Source organism: Propithecus coquereli, unplaced genomic scaffold, assembly GCF_000956105.1.
Source record: "Propithecus coquereli isolate 6110/MARCELLA unplaced genomic scaffold, Pcoq_1.0 Scaffold291, whole genome shotgun sequence".
Classification (NCBI taxonomy): domain Eukaryota; kingdom Metazoa; phylum Chordata; class Mammalia; order Primates; family Indriidae; genus Propithecus; species Propithecus coquereli.
Genome location: NW_012148519.1, coordinates 1,822,725 through 1,840,109, shown reverse-complemented (window position 1 = coordinate 1,840,109; position 17,385 = coordinate 1,822,725). Strand labels below are relative to the sequence as shown.

Genomic DNA, 17,385 nt, shown 5'->3' with positions numbered 1-17,385 from the left:
ATATTAACAGTTAATTCAGTTGAATTGGAGAACAAGCAACAGAATGCTTAATTTTTATTTATTTCCTGTTCCTAAAATTAACATAAGAAAAAAATAGCAATTTGGTCTCTGTTAATACATTTTAAATAATAAATCATTGTTCTTCAGAATTGAGAATTCTCATTAATAGAACTTGAATCTGTCTTTGGTAGAAGCCAAGATCCAAAAGTGCAATCGGCAGTTCTTGATTATTGATTTGCTATGTGCACAGAGGAAACTACTAGTCATACTTCTATTAAAAAAAAAAAAAAAGAAATTATTAGTTGGCTCCTGTTTCTACCTTATACATCTGGATAAATGCATATGATCATTCTTAACTATTTCTCAGAAATATATTGAGAATTTATTAGAGGGTAAAAAGAGAAAAAAATTTTAACTAGGACATTCAATAGGAAAACTGAATACTCATAATAATTTCTACAAGAAAAGGAACCAAATATCAGTCCAGCCCTTCCAACTCACACATATTCTGTTTAGATAATCAATGGCAAACAGATAAAACAGTAAGTAATCTTTCAGTTTTTTTTATCTTTCATTATTGGTCCTTTTACTTACATGGAATCTCTGATCCACCTCATAGTTGACCTGTTTTCTGAAATCCTTTCAAATAAAAAACAGAAAGAAAGGAAAAACAACAGAAGCTGGTAATTAGTAATAAAATTAAAAATGAACTGAGTAAAACGTGATGAATTAAATTAATGTTTTTTGAAAATCAAATTTATAGAAAAACAGTTATTTATCTGCATAAATTCTATAAGTAAACATAATTTTAATCCCATTTTTATTAAGCTTTAGCAGCAGTATAAGAAATATTAAAGAGGTACAATTCACATGCCAATACCTTTTGTGCAACCAGGAAAGTAAGGCGGCGGATCCCGTGCTCAACCAGGGTAGCCTTCTGTGAGCAAACATGTGAAACAGAAGATAGATTAGATTTCCATTCATGCAAAATTTTACCCCATCAGTCTTGGTAAGGCTCTGATTGGGCTAAGCACCCCTTTTGGATATCTACACCTTGGCTCAGTACTTTCAAACTTGTAAATAAACCAATCTCAACCTGGCTCCTGGGACTAAGTCTTATAGAATAGGGTTTATATTGATCTGAACTAAATTGAAAGAGAACTTTGTGTAGGAGAAAGGTTCATATGAGGTCACCTAAGTTCTCTCAGAACTGATTCACATCAAGGTAGACCTTAACATAATTTCTGCTTAAAGAAATCACACTGTTGGGCATGTATTCAAAGGTGGAGATTAATATTGATACAGAAGCTAAATGAAATCAGGTAGAAGGAAAAGAAGAACTTTCTATAAAACAGAAAACACAAGTCCTAAAGTGTTACAGATATTATCTACCATCAGTTACAGCCTTCCTAGAATTCAACCTAACAAACCCTAACTTTTTAGTTCTTCTAAAACAGTTGCCCCTACTTTACACGAAGATATTTTTTTTTTTACAAAGTTTCTCTTTAAAAATTATTTAAAGCAATGTTTAACAGGCTTTTAAATTTGGGGATTAGTCATATCTCTATATGGTGTAGGCAAGCAGTACATTAGAAATCAACAGAGACCAGTAGTTTCAAGAACGCTTCATAGGAGTGTTGGGTCTCTGGACCTATGCCTTCCTCTTTCCTATACTGCTTATTTACCTCAAAAGGCAGAGACAAAGTAACAGATTAATGAATTAAGTAAAACACACGCTTTTAAAGGTCCCTAACAAAGAAGGACTACATGGCAACAAGTAGGAAAGCAATCCTATCAGCTGAATATATGAATAATACAAATAGGAAAAAAATATGTGGATTTTTGGAATATACATTCATATTTTAGTGTGATCACATTCTTGCTATAACTCTAACCAAGGGATATATTCATATGCCAATTTTTTTTTTTTTTCCCCCAGAGACAGGGTCTCCTGGGCTCAAGTGATCCTCCTGCCTCAGCCTCCTGAGTAGCTGGGACTACAAGTGCGTGCCACCACGCTCAGCTAGCATAAGCCAATTCTTAACATTCCCGATACCATATGCATTTTTTAAAATCCAAGTTGGCTTTCCCTTATAAAGAAGCACATTCCTGGGTTATTTCCTCCTATTTCTCCATGTTTGCTATGTTACTGCTGAGTAATGAAATTAATTTTATTAAAAGCATAAACAAAAGATAACTGGAGAAATTAATATTCTATAAACAAATTCTAATAATAAATTTCCAGGTCAAATATAAATAAGTTTTGGTTTAGCCACACTTAAAAATTATCTGTACTGTCATTATACGCCTTGCTGTTAATTAACCCAGTATGGACACTACCGTAAGAAAAAACTGCACTGAAAGAAAGAGGGTGTGGTGGCTTTCAGTGTTCAGTGTGCTGGGAACAGAGACATTTCTTCTGACACCAACAAAGAATTCTACTACAGTCAAATCCTTCAAAGACAAGCATCAATAGCTATGTTCTGGCAAGGGAAGAAAATAACTTTAATAATGCCATGATTTAAAATCAAAATTGTTATTGCTTTTAAAATTCCACAAGTGGCTGACAATAACAGCAGAGCAACAGGATTCTGATTACATTGTAATAATGTGGGTCTCACAGCAAGTCCACAGCTATTACCCAGCGATTAGGCGTCAGCACCTGGAGAAACTCCATTTACACTGACTGCTTCAATCTCCTCCACAAGTCATTTACAAATATATGATCCTAATTTCTATGAGAGAAAAAAAGACATGCTGGGACTAGAAGATTATTTGGACAATTTGGATCAACCTATTTGATAGTTTAATGTGTGCTTTAAAAAAAAAACTTTTTCTAAACTGCTAGGAGCATGATCATGAAGTGAAAAACAAAACCAGTTATCACTTCAGCTTTTTTTTTAAATTGCTTTTCCTTCCTTTTCTTTATATATGTATAGTTTTAAACAAGGAGATGAGAATGCCAAATATTCCTGTAGAAGCACAGTACCTGATGTGGTTAATAGCTTGTCCACGGCATGGAGTGCCAGCACAGTCTACCCTTACCTTTCTGAATAGCCTGAGACAAAGACACTGGATTTCTCTGTGCCTCAGTTTACAAGTCCAGTAAGGGAAAAAGGTAATTTCTTATGGATCATTAACGTTACAATGTAGTGAAAATGAAGAAACTACCTCTTTAAATCAACGTGTGATGATATACAACACTTAGATCTGAGGGTAAGAAAAAGCCTGAAGTTGTGGTCAAATTATGGAAAAGCAATCAGTGCCTCCAAACCTGGGAAGAAACTTTTTATAGATTATTTCATGAAGCAGCAGCAGCCACACACACATTAGGACTCTTCCAGCAAAGGTTACCTTGTTCTCTGGCTTTAGGTTAATTTTATGTAGTCGCTACCCAAGGGCAAGAAGGAAGGTAAATTTCTCTTCCAAAGAAAATCCCCAAGCATGTCTTCTACTTTCACTTCTGTGGAAGTATCTTTTCTTCATGTTGGCCACTGCAATCCCACAGTGTGCTGTGAGAGCATCACGGAGTAAGTACTAAGACTCACATGAGTCACAAATTTAGCATTTTTTCCCTGGGTATTTACAATTAGCATTACATGATAAAAGTGCTGATGGAACTATTATTTACACTGTTGAATTAAATTTTTAAAATATCTATTGAGTTTTTTCTCTGTAACGAGCACCATGGGCTAAGTGCTGTCCATTCAAAGAGAACACATGGATCTTGCTATTAAGGGCAGTTTAAGAGGGCACATTGGCATCTATTCCATACCACAATGAAATGTAACTTTAGATTATTGTTTTAAGCATGCCAATCCAGTCCTCCCAACTGGACTGTAAGCATCTTCAGGGCGAAGAATGTGTCATTTACTAAAGAGCCTATATCTGTGCCCCCAAGAGCTGACATTGAAGCCTTAAATTCAAGTCTTTGCTCTATCATCTTCCAGTTGGTGGCCAAGGGGCCTTAATTTCTCTGAACTTGAGCCTTTCCCATGTGTTCAGCTGGAATAATTTCTAACTAATCAATGCCATGAGATTGTGGTAAGGTACAAAGAAAAAAGTTTAGATAGAGGTCCTTTGTAAATAAAAAGTATTGCTAATAAGTGTATGTGGACCAATAAGAAATTCAAGGGAGAAAAATACATTTATTTTAGTTAGGGCTACTCAGAAGTCCTCATTAAGGAGATGAAATGTGAGACAGTTCTTAAGACAAATAGGATTTAGGGAAAAAGGAAAAGAAAGAGGAAAACATTCCAGGTGAGAGGCAATAGAAGAGATGAAGTAAACAAGGCAGAGGAGACAATGAAGACTTAGGTCTTTTCACAAAATGCCAAAGGTTAGATGTTAGTCTCTCTTAATAGGCTTAAGTTAAATCTCAAGTTAAGGTGGTATTCTGAAGGTAAGAGAGAATCATGGTTGAGTGGGAAAATAATACACTAAGAGGGCATTTTAGACATTTAATTTTGTGGTGGTGAGCAGAATGGAAACTGGAGGGAGAGAGTAAAGGAAGATAGGTAGATCACAAGTAAACTCCTTGCATTGTCTCAGGTGTGAGACAGTATGGGTTTAAATTAGAAAGATGGCAGTGGGAATTTTAAAACTGAAAAGATGAAAAGGAGAAAGGGTAAGAAACACTGCAAAGAAAAACTAATAGACCTTAGTGTCTGAACACATATAAATATACATGTACGGATTGTGGGTAGAGGGGTAGAATAATAGAATGTCAAAGAAAAGGAAGAAGTCAATGATTTCTGAACGACTGGGAATAAAGGTTTGGTTAGTTGTGGGGTTTTTTGTTTGGTTTTGTTTTATGGGGAGGGGGTTTGAGGTGGATGAGAAGAGGTGAAGAAAAATGATGGAAATTTAAATTTAGACTACAGATTTTGATGTCAACAGGAGATATCCAAATGATATAAAATTGAGAGGAGGATGCAAGCATAGCTGATATTTATTTTCAAGGGAGGGGAGGGAGGGACATAGAAGGGACCTGAGCTAGGTTTAGACACGTGGAGTTAAGTCACCAAAGGAAAATATTCAACAGATGATTGGAAATTCAAGACTGGAGCTCTGGGAGAGATTTAGGAACACAAGTTCCCTTAAAAACATTTTGAATATTTGAGTTCTATATTTCTTGACATAAAAAAGATATTCATTATGTATTATTAAATTACTTAGGAGTTTTATCCCTACAGGCAGAACTAGCCATGGTTCTGATAGCACTGATAAAAGACATAGCCATTATCAGTGATAGGCCTTACAAGTAGCAAGTGATAAAAGGATAGCTACGACATACAGCCAGAAGGAAAGAGGCCATCACTAGCTTCCACCCAATCAAGGACTTACGTTTTGCTGGGTAAACTCTCTGAACATAGCTGCTAATCTGTCATCCTCAATATCACAGTCAGTCTTGATAGCCACATTCAGAATGTGAATTGGTTCATCCCTGGGGACCTATAATCCAAGAACACAAGCCAAAGAAATTATGAAGCTCGCCAATACAGAAGCAGAGAGAAGTTATGGTACTTGGTAGAATACCTGAAAAAGAGCTTCACCCCACAAGATGTTTTGGTTTGCCCATCGGTAGAATAAGTAAATTGAAACCACTGCCCAACACCCACAACAGAGATTAAATAAAGTAAAGCATATAACTTTTAAAAGATAAGCCAGCAAAGGCATTAATTAGAGACAGCCCCAAATCTTGACTTGACATGAACTTGAAGATCACTATGTCTCAATTTTTTCACCAATAAAATGGAGGTGAAACTATTTGCCACACTCTTCCCAGAATGTGAAGGAAAGTGAGTTAAAGAAGCCATCTGAACATATGCCCACATAATATATTTCCTTATACTATGCCAAACAATGGAAATATCAAACCATAAAAAAAAAAAATATCGTAGTGAAAGGACAGAATAATTTGTTTACTGAGAAATGAAAAGAAGAGATTTAATAAAAGGACAAAGTCTTAAACAAAATGCCTATTTTTTCTCCAGCAATCTAAAATCCACTATTCCCTATGGACTATGATAGCACCACCATGCAAAGATACAAGCTATCACTGAGTAAGAATTCCAGTAACCACAGCTCAGATTCTTAAAACAACATTCAGAGACCCAGAGGCAGCTGCAATGGATACAGCTAAGCCCATGCTACACTATGGATTCTAAAATTAATATAGCATTTTTTAAAACTTAGAATTTATATTCTACCCATTTCCAAAAAATACTTTCATAAGACACACAAAATTAAATAATATAAAGTAGGGTAAAAAGATGAATCCTTCCCTATTATGTTCCAAAGTCAGAAAGATAGCACATGTAAGTACAAGTCTCATGTCTGAAGAAATAAAGCAGTCTCCACTCTACCTTATCTTCATCATACAGCGACGTGTGACCTGCCTCAGGGAATGTGGGGCTCTGGGGTGGGGAATCACAGAAGCAGCCCATCACTTCATCGAAGATCCTAAAAAATACCAGAGAAACACCCACCATGAAAACCTAAGTGGCAGGAAACTAATGCTACCATTTCCAGCTCAGTCTAAAAGAATAATCTATCCTACCCTATGCTCAATAGTTAACTGAATAGAATCACCAGTGGCTAGAGGTGACATGCAAAATTTCACCAAGTGGCAGAAATTAGAAGGATGGATTGTTTAAACTTTAATAAACCATATATATTTTTTCTTTTTAAAAAAGAATGATCTAAAGCTTTTTTGTTTTGTTTTTTTTCATATGTAAGATATGAGCACTGCTGTCATCATCGGTCTTAAAGTAACAGAAAGAGCCTGGAACTGTAGCAGTGACAGACCAATGTAATTACCCCTCCCCCTAGGGTAATGCATCAGTATACATCAAGAGATAGATGTTGAATGCATTTAATCAAAAGATGTATCGTCTCTGGTGGGGCTCACTCTAGTGTTATGTTTAATTTCTCCTGACATTTCACTCATCACAGAGCAGACAGCTTCTTCTGTTAGCTCCTAAGGAAAAGATGGGGTTTTTTTTGTTTCTTTTTTTCTGACCAGGCTCATATTACAAGTAGAGGCTTGTAGAGTCTGAATGAGAGGTGGAAATGGAAGGATATATACCTCTCTGAGGGCATATACAGCAAAGGCTACATCTCCTTAGCTGGTTCATGGCTATTCTGGGGACCTTTATTCATTTTGCAGAAAGCTGAGATCCCAAAACAGAGATGCCCGTGGCTCCCCTTGTACAGACACAACTCCACAATGTCTTACCTGACAAAATCCTCAAAAGTCCGAAAAGAGACCATTCCGCCCATACGCTGACACGGTGGAGTGAATGAGTTGTCCAATAGCACATCGCTGACACTAGCTACATGAGTCATGCCATAGTGGTTGAGGTTGGAGGAGAAGGACATTCTAAATGGTAATTCAATCAAGTTCATTAGACAAGGAGGGTAGGAATGAGGACTGGGAAAGTAACAGTAGGGAAAAGGAACTAGGAGCTAGGAGAAAACTCTGAAGTAGGGTCAGGTTACAGAGCAGATTTGGTTTTTTACCCACTATGGATCTGGTTGTCTTGCTAGATTCATATTAACACTTTCTTTGGAATTTCCTCATATAAAGTATATTTTCATCACTCCAAAATTTCTTCAAATAGAAACATAAGTTCTGTCAGGAATTTCATGGCAGTCTTTTAATACAATGACATTATGACATGTCTAATGAATGAATAACACATAGGGGTTAAAAACCATCCTGCATCTTCCCCCTCCCTAAAACATTCCCTCCTTTAAAAGGCAATAAGCAAGCCAAGTGAGTTGTAACTACGCAACACTTAAGGCATTTTTCTCTAGAAATTATTATGGATTAAGTATTCACAGATACAGAGATAGGTAGATATGTAAAACAACAATTTTAATTAAATCATTTAGAATGGTTTAATAATCATAAAAACATTATTTACGATACAGAAACAAGTCACAGTCTATAAAAGAAACTTTACTGAGGTATTTACTTTTTCTTTAATGGGTTGGTAGGGATATTTATTAGTATTATAGTTCTCCCTTTTTGAAAGAGAGATCTTTTTCAACCCCGAACTGCAAAATTTCCTTTTTATAAGTAAACACTTGTATGCCAAAGCAAAAATATCTCCATAGAAAGCCCTTAATCATTTCCAGCAAGATACAAAAGGGCAGAGCATGGGTCTCAAAGTATGTGTAAGCATGACAAACAATTGCTAAATGGAGATGTTTGAAGAGAACTGAACTGACTTGTTCAATCTAAAAACATAATGAATCTGTATATTCCTTGATGGACCTCAGCAGTACGTACTGATAAATAATACTGTAAAGTATTTCTGAATGCCCAATCAGGACAGCCTGTTAGGAAGGACCAAGCTAAAGGATGCCTCCAGGACGTGCCTGACAGGTTACTGGCATACTGATCTGAAGCAAGTTCAGAGCAAGGCAATGGCACTTGAACTTTGGGAAACTGCCCAAAAAATCTCCTTGAAGTGCACCACCTGCAGCGTTGCAGGGGGAAGAGAGACAGCAATGTGGACCTGAGACCTAGGTACATAATTGTACTCTATTGCAAATCATAATTATAAAAGGCAATGGCATTCTTTATAGGATGGGAGTGCTGCTCACACAGACTATAGAGACTGACACTCCAGGTTTTTATTCCTTTGGTGAATGATGACTATAGGAAAAGTACTTCATCTTTTGACAGTACTGGGGAATAGAAAGGCAGAGTGGGAGAGGAAACCATTGATATCATGAATGAAACAAACAAATGAAACACACATCAAGCAAGTCTCACACATGGTGCTCACTAGAAACTGGGATTCAGAGTTGTATTAACTCAGAAATGCTATCATCCCCCTCTTTTCTAGGATCACCAAATATATTTACTAAAGGAGCAAGTTTGTGAGGCATTGTATCTTTGCTACCTGCTTGGCATTACACAGGAAAGATAAAAGGTTACAGACAACATTTAAAGGAACTCCCTTTGAATAAGTTAACAAGGTGGGTTTGTGGCAAACATGGGATTAAGTCTCTTTTTCAATCAACTGGACCCCATGGGAAGTATTCAATATTCAGTTCCCTCCAACTACTATGCTCATGGGCCAGGGCAGCTAAAGGCAGGCAGGAATGAACCAAACCCACTCTCGAAGGGAAGATCAGGGGATCAAATAAAAGCACTCCCTTTCCTCTCCACATCCAAATTGGACTATAAAAGCTACGATCAGTTTTGGTTACTTAATATTTTAAACGGAGAGGGACAAAATAAATATAAGTCTATAAATAGTTCCATGTGTAGCCGATTATCCACAAAGAGGTTGCCCCCAACTTAAAACTGCTTTAGCATTTTGTGGATTCAATTCCAATCAGAATTGCTGTCCTCTCAAACTTGCATTGTGTTGCCTTGCTTGGTTCAGGAGGCAGGAAAACTCAAATTATTAAAATATCATTTGTGTTATATTGGCCTGGAAACCTCTTCACAGGGCTGAACACATCAAAACTTAAAATATACTTTTCCAATGTTAATCTTATTATAGGTCTGAAATAAAAATTAACTTTCTTATTATTATAACACTTTAGAAAATTAACAAACTGATAAAACATGAGATCAGCTATTTCTGGATTTGTACTCCTCTGAAAGCAGCAGCAAATTAGAAAAACTAAAAATGGAAAAAATTATCAACAATTTGCCAGGATAGGAGTAACCTTAAGGGTTTCTCCTCTGAAAGCCCCAAACTAGACAGAGGACTTAGCAAAGGAAGATGTTTCCAGCAAAGCTGAACATCAGACAGAGAAACCCCCTATCATATATATCTAGATGGGAGCTTTTCCATACTGAGGCTTTTCAAGAATTGCTTTTTGAACAGCTGAAGAAAAGCTGAAGACATGTTTTCCAAACAGAAAGAATAATTTAGTATGTCCAAAGGGGAGCTCAGGACTCCCTAGCAGAAGATAACACATTAGTTTGTCAATCGCTGTGTTATTTTTTCCTGGTTTCACTATTCTAAGTTACAAAGAAGGCGCTTTTAATTGGAAAAGAAACTAAATATACGGTACCTGTTTAGCGTGGGGATGTTCCCTCTGTAATTAAACAACCACAGTTAGTTACTGATTGGTTAGTGAAAGCCATAATAAAAGAATTGTCAGAGTAGATACAGACCAGTCATGAGGAGCTCCAGTTTGGCAGCTCTGGCATTCCGGAGACATAATTAAGTGCTCATTACCCTTCCACCCCCAGGGTGCCTCCAAAAAGGCATGCCTCCTGACCTACCTCACCACAGCAGCTGTTGATGGAAAGGGTCGAAATGTATTTACCATGGATTTTTTTTACAGCTCTATTACAAAAAATAATGCAGAGTAGTGGTAAAACACAGGCTGATGAAAATTAATTTAAACTATATGATATGGTATATTAACATAAGCTTAAACAAGAAATATAATTCTTGACAAGATTCTTAAGACTCTTCTTTTTGGTTCCCATTACTAAAGGTGTAATAAGGAGGTCCAGAGAAGTTGATTCCACAGCTCCTTCTACCTTAATTGCTTTTCTAGGATGTGTGATTGACCTAAGAATTCACTTGCAAAGGAAAGAATCCAGTAATCTGGGTTCCCTAGATACCTGTTCTAAGTCTTTTTAACCATAGTCTTCCTCCCATGGTGGTGGGTGGGAAGGCACATCCTCTGTATTATAGGAGCTTAAAGGAACTGAAAATCATGCAGGAATGCAATGATGAAGGATTTTATCACTAGAGTGGTATAATTTGTTAAAATTAATTAATAATTCTTAATTAAATGAGTTTAGGGTAATAATGATTTTTTAAAATTGCTGTTAGCTTAAAAACTCTAGGCTTCTCATAAATAAAACCTTACATAAATTTGACTAGCCCTGGAAATTCCTTACAAAGAAATGTGCCAAAGTAACGAAAGAAAGACTAGGACAAGAATGGGAAACTATGAAGTGAGTCTCCTGCATTTTCCTCGGTCTTTGCCACTAACTCTTTTTGGAAAATTTGATGTCAGTCATTTCCCCAGCTGAAAAAGAATCAAGCAAATAAAAATCCTTATTTTCAATGTTAAAGGGGCAAAGTTATACTTACCACCCACAATTTAGGGGCATTGTAAGGGGGCTGACTGGTTGATATCTTAACCTTCTAACATTCCCTTATCAGCATTTAATCACTGTTGAGGTTTTCTGGCATACAGAGGACTTAATAGGCAGAACATAGTGGGTGGTGCTGATGATATGTGGGAAGGAGAATAGAGGGAGGAAAATGATGCACTTTCCATGGCAGTGAAAGGAGCAGAATAGACTGAGCTGGCCATATAAATAAAAAGCTGTGACATATCACTGCACACAAACTGTATACCTCATGTGATTTGTGAGTAGAAACGCTCTTTGCATCAAACCTGTATCACAGAGTGAATTCATAAGGCAGCAAGAGCAACCTCCGAGTGCAAAAATCTGAACCTTTGCTGTTTGGATTCCTTAAGCCTCTCACTCAGGACAATGAGTTTTATTTTATAAGAGATCCTTAGTTATTATATAATGCATTTGGCCCTCATCAACACATAAAAAGTATGCACAGGTTCTAGACCAGAGGGAGGGATAGGTAAACAGAAAATTAACTGCAGATGCTAATGAGAGTATAAAAAGGGGCCACCTGAACTGTCTCTCAGTTCAGAGAAGAACCCTACAACCAAAGCAGTCTCAAGTTCCATTCATCCAGGTTTCTGGAGTTTACAAACTAGTATAATCTTTCTCAACTGTTAACAAATTTCTTAAACTAATAAAATGGTCTCACTGCTTCTATCGCTACACTCTAATCCCTTTGGGAGTCTTCACAGGACAAGGGCCAAGTTTTCAGTAGAAAAAGGCCTGAATTGGCCGGGCGCGGTGGCTCACGCCTGTAATCCTAGCTCTCTGGGAGGCCGAGGCGGGCGGATTGTTTGAGCTCAGGAGTTCGAAACCAGCCTGAGCAAGAGCGAGACCCCGTCTCTACTAAAAATTAGAAAGAAATTAATTGGACAACTAGAAATATATAGAAAAAATTAACCGGGCATGGTGGCGCATGCCTGTAGTCCCAGCTACTCGGGAGGCTGAGGCAGTAGGATCACTTGAGCCCAGGAGTTTGAGGTTGCTGTGAGCTAGGCTGACGCCATGGCACTCTAGCCAGGGCAACAGAGTGAGACTCTGTCTCAAAAAAAAAAAAAAAAAAAGAAAAAGGCCTGAATTGAAAAGAACACCACCACCTATAAAAAGCCAGCCTTTCTCCATTGGCAATTCTCAAGCTCTTATAGGGAACACCCTGCTGCTTTGTTGTAAGAATTATGCACCATATACACACTATGGGGTAAAAAGCAAAACTCCCAGCATCTCCAGTTTTTAAAGGAATCATCCCAAATAAATCATGTAAGAGGTAAGTTTAGAGCCAGCTTATCCTCTTTGGTAGAATGAGATGTAGGCTCGTAGGGGAGATGAGCAGGGAAGGAAGGATAAATTATTAAAAGATAAATATATAGGCATGTCCATAATGATCATTTACGTATTTTATAATCCCACACGAGGGCTATTTGATCAATTTAAAAGAATATGACAAATGTGGCATACTGCACACTACTGTGATATATCAGAAAGCTAGATCCACAGTCTGTATAAAAATAAACTAAGGAACAGATTGTATAGGAGTCAGATATTCCATTTATGTAGCTAAAAATAAAATAAAACTTACCCTATTCCACTGGATACTCCTCATGCAAAATTAACTGCTCAATCTCTGATAAAGCAATCAACTATATTTTCAAATACACAAATGGAACATAAATTTACTTCTATAATCTGATGTTTGGGCTATTCAAAATACTTATGATGATGAATCTTGAGTGACAATATTTGATCAATATTGGAACCATTTTCCTTCTAGTAGATTAGCTCCATTTTACAGATGTGATAACTGAGAAACCAAAGGGGATGCTTTCCAAGGACACTGTTCAATATGGTGTTGTAAACCACAATCTAGACCTGGCATTTTCTTATCTCAGTTCCCGAAGCTAGCATTCCATGTCAATATAGACTTCAAAGAAGGACAAGAGAAATCCTTTCAATTCTAAGGTTCTTGGCATTAAGTCACCTCTGATTTTATTGATCTGCCTGCTCAGAATGGCTTGCTTCAATACGAATGCAAAGTCAGAGTTGCCGCCTGCAAGCTGAACCCTCTTTAATTTAAGGAACACTGACTTCTCTGGCAGTCACAAGTTCTCTGAGCCTTTTTACCATCCCTTCCAGCTAAATTTCATTTTGCTTGGTTCTAGCTGGCCCTACATAAATCTTTTATCATATAAAAATGCTCCTGATTCTGTTGCCTTCTAACTTGAAGAAGAAAAAAAAAAGACCATATATGGAAATGATGCGGATGCATGCAAACAAGCAGTGGTTACATCAAGCTGTGACTGAAAGCCAGTATAGCGCAAATCTTTTGAAATCAGGCAGCAAAGCAGAATCAGAAGAGGTCGGCTGAATAACCTACTAGCAGTCACTAACAGCAGTGCCATAGGAGAAAGAGCTATTTGACTGACTGTGACCAGTGGTGGTCTCCTTGCCTGACTATATTTCTGTAGGAGAATCCAAATCAAGAGCTGTGTAACACATCTGAACCATGTATTTCTATTGGCATCTCCCCGACCACCTCCTTGCAGTTCAGATGCCCTTATTCCACTGCAGAGCTTCAGTTTACCATAAAATGATCATTGCTTCATTCATTTACAGCACCTCCAAAGCCCCTTCTTTGCTCTGCTGGAAGATTTTGCTCTTTTGGAAACAAGTACACCAACAGGGGTACAGCATATTACTGTTGCTTGCTGTATAATTAACTACAAACCCACAGCACAAAACTACAGGGATTTACAGGTGCCCTGGATTCTGCTTTTCCTTCCCCCTGGAATCAGCTAGTCTTCCTTGACAAGAAGGGACCTTGGGCTACCTTAATGATATATTGAGAGTTTTAAACTCAACTCTCCAATCTTACGAGTCTTGAGTGCCAAAATAACACAGAGGAGACAAGAAGCTGAGCCATGGATACAGGAAAGCACTTTGGTAAGCACTTAAACCTGCTGAGAATCTTCCCTTCTGCCAGATGCTTGCATCTTATCACCAGACTACTCTGAATGAAGGAAGCGAGCACTGTAGGATTTTATTTATTTATAGCTCATTCTGGTCTGCAACTACAACCAAAGTGCTCCCACTGCTAAAAAATGCTACAAGTTGGATGACTTTTGAGTGTTTCAGTACTGACCAAAGAAGGGTTTAATCTCTGGGTGTCAATTATCAGAATTCTCAAGAAGGGCAGCAGGCCGTTATATTTATATGATAAAAGATTAGTCACATGGAAAGCTTTTGATTTCTAACCTTTACAAATAAAAAGAAGGTCCAGAGGCTACCCACTGACAGCTGAACACTGAAGGTGCCAAGCAGCCTAAACTCAGCCATGACCAAAACATATACTATCAGGGGAGAAAACAGCCGACCTCTTCTGGATGTAAGCCATGAGAAAAGGAAAGTACTTGAATTAAAACATTATAACATAGAAGGCCAAATTCACAAGGAGCAAACAGCGGAGAAGGCACAATGCAACCCGACTTAACTTAAGCATGGATTTCCATCTAAGAAATAGGTGGAAATAAACACCAATAGGTCCTCACCCATTATATATGTACAGAAACGTACAACAAAGTATATTTCCATCTCCTGCATCAACTCTGATGCTTTTCATTTGAATCACAGATTAAAAGTTAAAAAAATTTCCCATGTTCACTAGTGTATACTTATAAAAATCATTTGGGGTTTTAAATTTTGTACTCCCAGACTGTCATAATATACAGAGCCATATGCCTAGCTACAGAGTTATGGGATAATATACTTTACATATGTTTGTATAAATATAGATATATTTTAGAAGATCGAATGTAGGCTGATCAAAGAACTTAATTGTTTCCAGATTATTCTGAGGCACTTAATATGTCCAAAACTAAGTGAAATCCTTAATGTCAAATGATTCGATGAATTGTCAAAAATAAAGACAATCAGGATAATGCTTCAGTGTAACAAGCTTTTGTATCTCCAGCTCCAGTGGGTGATACTTGAGTTTCAGAATGGGAAAAAGGACAAACACACAACTTGGGCTCTAACCCCTGAGCCTCACTGGAGGAACAAAGAGAAAAAGGAATGTTGGATGATATAGTCTGAGCTCCAGGATTAATGAATGTAAAACATTAGTTGAACTCACAAAAGAGCTGGGCTCACAGAATCTTAGACAAGAGAATTAGGTTCTAAAAGTCTGGATAATAATAAATGCTCTCTCAGAACATATAGGCCAGTTGTCCTATTCCTGCACTGAAAAATAACTGAAGAAATTCATTTCTACTTCAAGAACAAGTCACTTTAAAAAAATTGTCACCTTAAAAAAAAATCTCCTCCCTTCAAAAAAAAATTCATATACAATAGCACACAGCCTTTAAATGCTAAGAAGGTAAAAAAAAAAAAAAAAAAGTAGACACACACACACACACACACACACACATAAACATACACTTGTCACATGTATATATACAGGTTTCTATCTATGCTTAAGTCTGACAAATCTCTACAGCTATTGTTCAAGTGAAGGGAATTTAAGAAAGGTAAATCCAGACCAGGAGTTTCCCTGAGTGAAGCTTTAATAACTGGATCCTCTGGTGAATAAGACCTGGGGATGTCAAATAAGTTGGAACTACAGTTCTCAGAAAAAATTTGGAAGTCTTGGATAGAAGATCAAGAAGAAAACATACCTTGACTAAAGCACACCTAGCAAGGATGAAACGGGAAGTCAGAGATTAGGAATAGACTAATTAGTAGTCTACTTTTTAAAAAAATATTGAGGAGCACTAGAAAAAAATACAGTCTAATTATACTGAAAAATAAGAGTAAGTAAATATCAAGCAATACAAAGTCCTACCATGAATTAAAACAAAAATAAAAAAGGTACCAAACATGCTACCACACAGTAACCACCCAAGCATGCTTAAAAGTGGTACCTTCTCCCTTCTTAAAGGCTGCCCCACTCATTTACAATGTATTTTGCCTACTTCTCTAAAAATCAAAACAGGTTCTAATGAGACATGGGTCTTCAATCCAAATGGCAACTAATGCATTTTCCTGAAAAAAATACTCTGCTGCTGTCAGTTTGCAGACAGAAAGCTATGTTTCATTCTAACCCATGGGGGTTAAATCACCTATCAGAAACAAACTACAGGAATGGAATTCTACCAGTTGACTCTATACACAATAAGAGATTGTATTCTTGCTTTGATATCGCAGCTAACAAAGATACTTCTAACGGCTGGGTGTGGTGGCTCACGCCTGTAATCCTAGCACTCTGGGAGGCCGAGGCAGGCGGATTGTTTGAGCTCAGGAGTTCAAAACCAGCCTGAGCAAGAGCGAGACCCCGTCTCTACTAAAAATAGAAAGAAATTAATCAGACAACTAAAAATATATAGAAAAAATTAGCCGGGCATGGTGGCGCATGCCTGTTGTTCCAGCTACTTGGGAGGCTGAGGCAGGAGGATTGCTTGAGCCCAGGAGTTTGAGGTTGCTGTGAGCTAGGCTGACGCCACAGCACTCTAGCCCGGGCAACAGAGTGAGACTCTGTCTCAAAAAAAAAAAAAAGAGATACTTCTAACAACATGTTGGACAAATTCAGTCTACTTCACATGAACATCTGGCTAAGAATGGGAACAGCAAGTACAAGGAAAGAAAATACAGAAAAAAAATTGGTTAAACAAAAGTCTGTTTTGTACCATATGAATTTTTGGTCTATGCTGGGTGCAGTGGTATATACTGGTAGTCCCAGCTACTCAGGAAACTGAAGCTTGAGTTCAGGGATTTAACACTAGACCAGCCTGCGCAACACAGCAAGACCCCATCTCTTAAAAAAAAAAAAAAAGAACGTTTGGTTTATTAACCCCAACTGGGAAAAAATATTATAAAATTCTATCCTGCATTGATAAGTAAAATATGTGTCATTCATATGCCCATTCTCTGTTCTCACTGATTAATTTTTAAAGCATGCATAAAATACCATAGTGTAACATCTACAGTATCAGGTGTGGATAATTCCTATAATTACTAAGAATAAGCAACATAAGAATCTCTCCTAGGTGTACTACCATTAACATAAAACAAAGAGGACTCAGTGTGACTGTCCTAATTAATTTTTGGTCTAGAGTTGAGCTGTCCAATATGGCAGCCACTAGCCACATGTGGCTAGGGAGTGCTTGAAATGTGGCTAGTCTCTATTGAGATATGCTGTAAATATAAAACACACACTGAATTTCAAAGATTTAGTATGAATAAAAGAATAGAGG

At 37.3% G+C, this 17,385-nt stretch overlaps 1 protein-coding gene across 1 annotated transcript in view; it reads right to left on the bottom strand.

The window, feature by feature from the left end:
• Positions 1-17,385, bottom strand: part of ACACA (acetyl-CoA carboxylase alpha) — a 335,776-nt gene that overhangs the window by 104,478 nt on the left and 213,913 nt on the right. Inside the window, exons 28-33 of the mRNA XM_012648637.1 lie at positions 10,048-10,071; positions 7,241-7,384; positions 6,369-6,465; positions 5,347-5,454; positions 881-937; positions 595-639 (exon numbers count right to left, since the gene is read on the bottom strand). Coding sequence (XP_012504091.1) covers positions 595-639; positions 881-937; positions 5,347-5,454; positions 6,369-6,465; positions 7,241-7,384; positions 10,048-10,071 — 475 coding nt within the window. The remainder of the gene's footprint in view (positions 1-594; positions 640-880; positions 938-5,346; positions 5,455-6,368; positions 6,466-7,240; positions 7,385-10,047; positions 10,072-17,385) is intronic.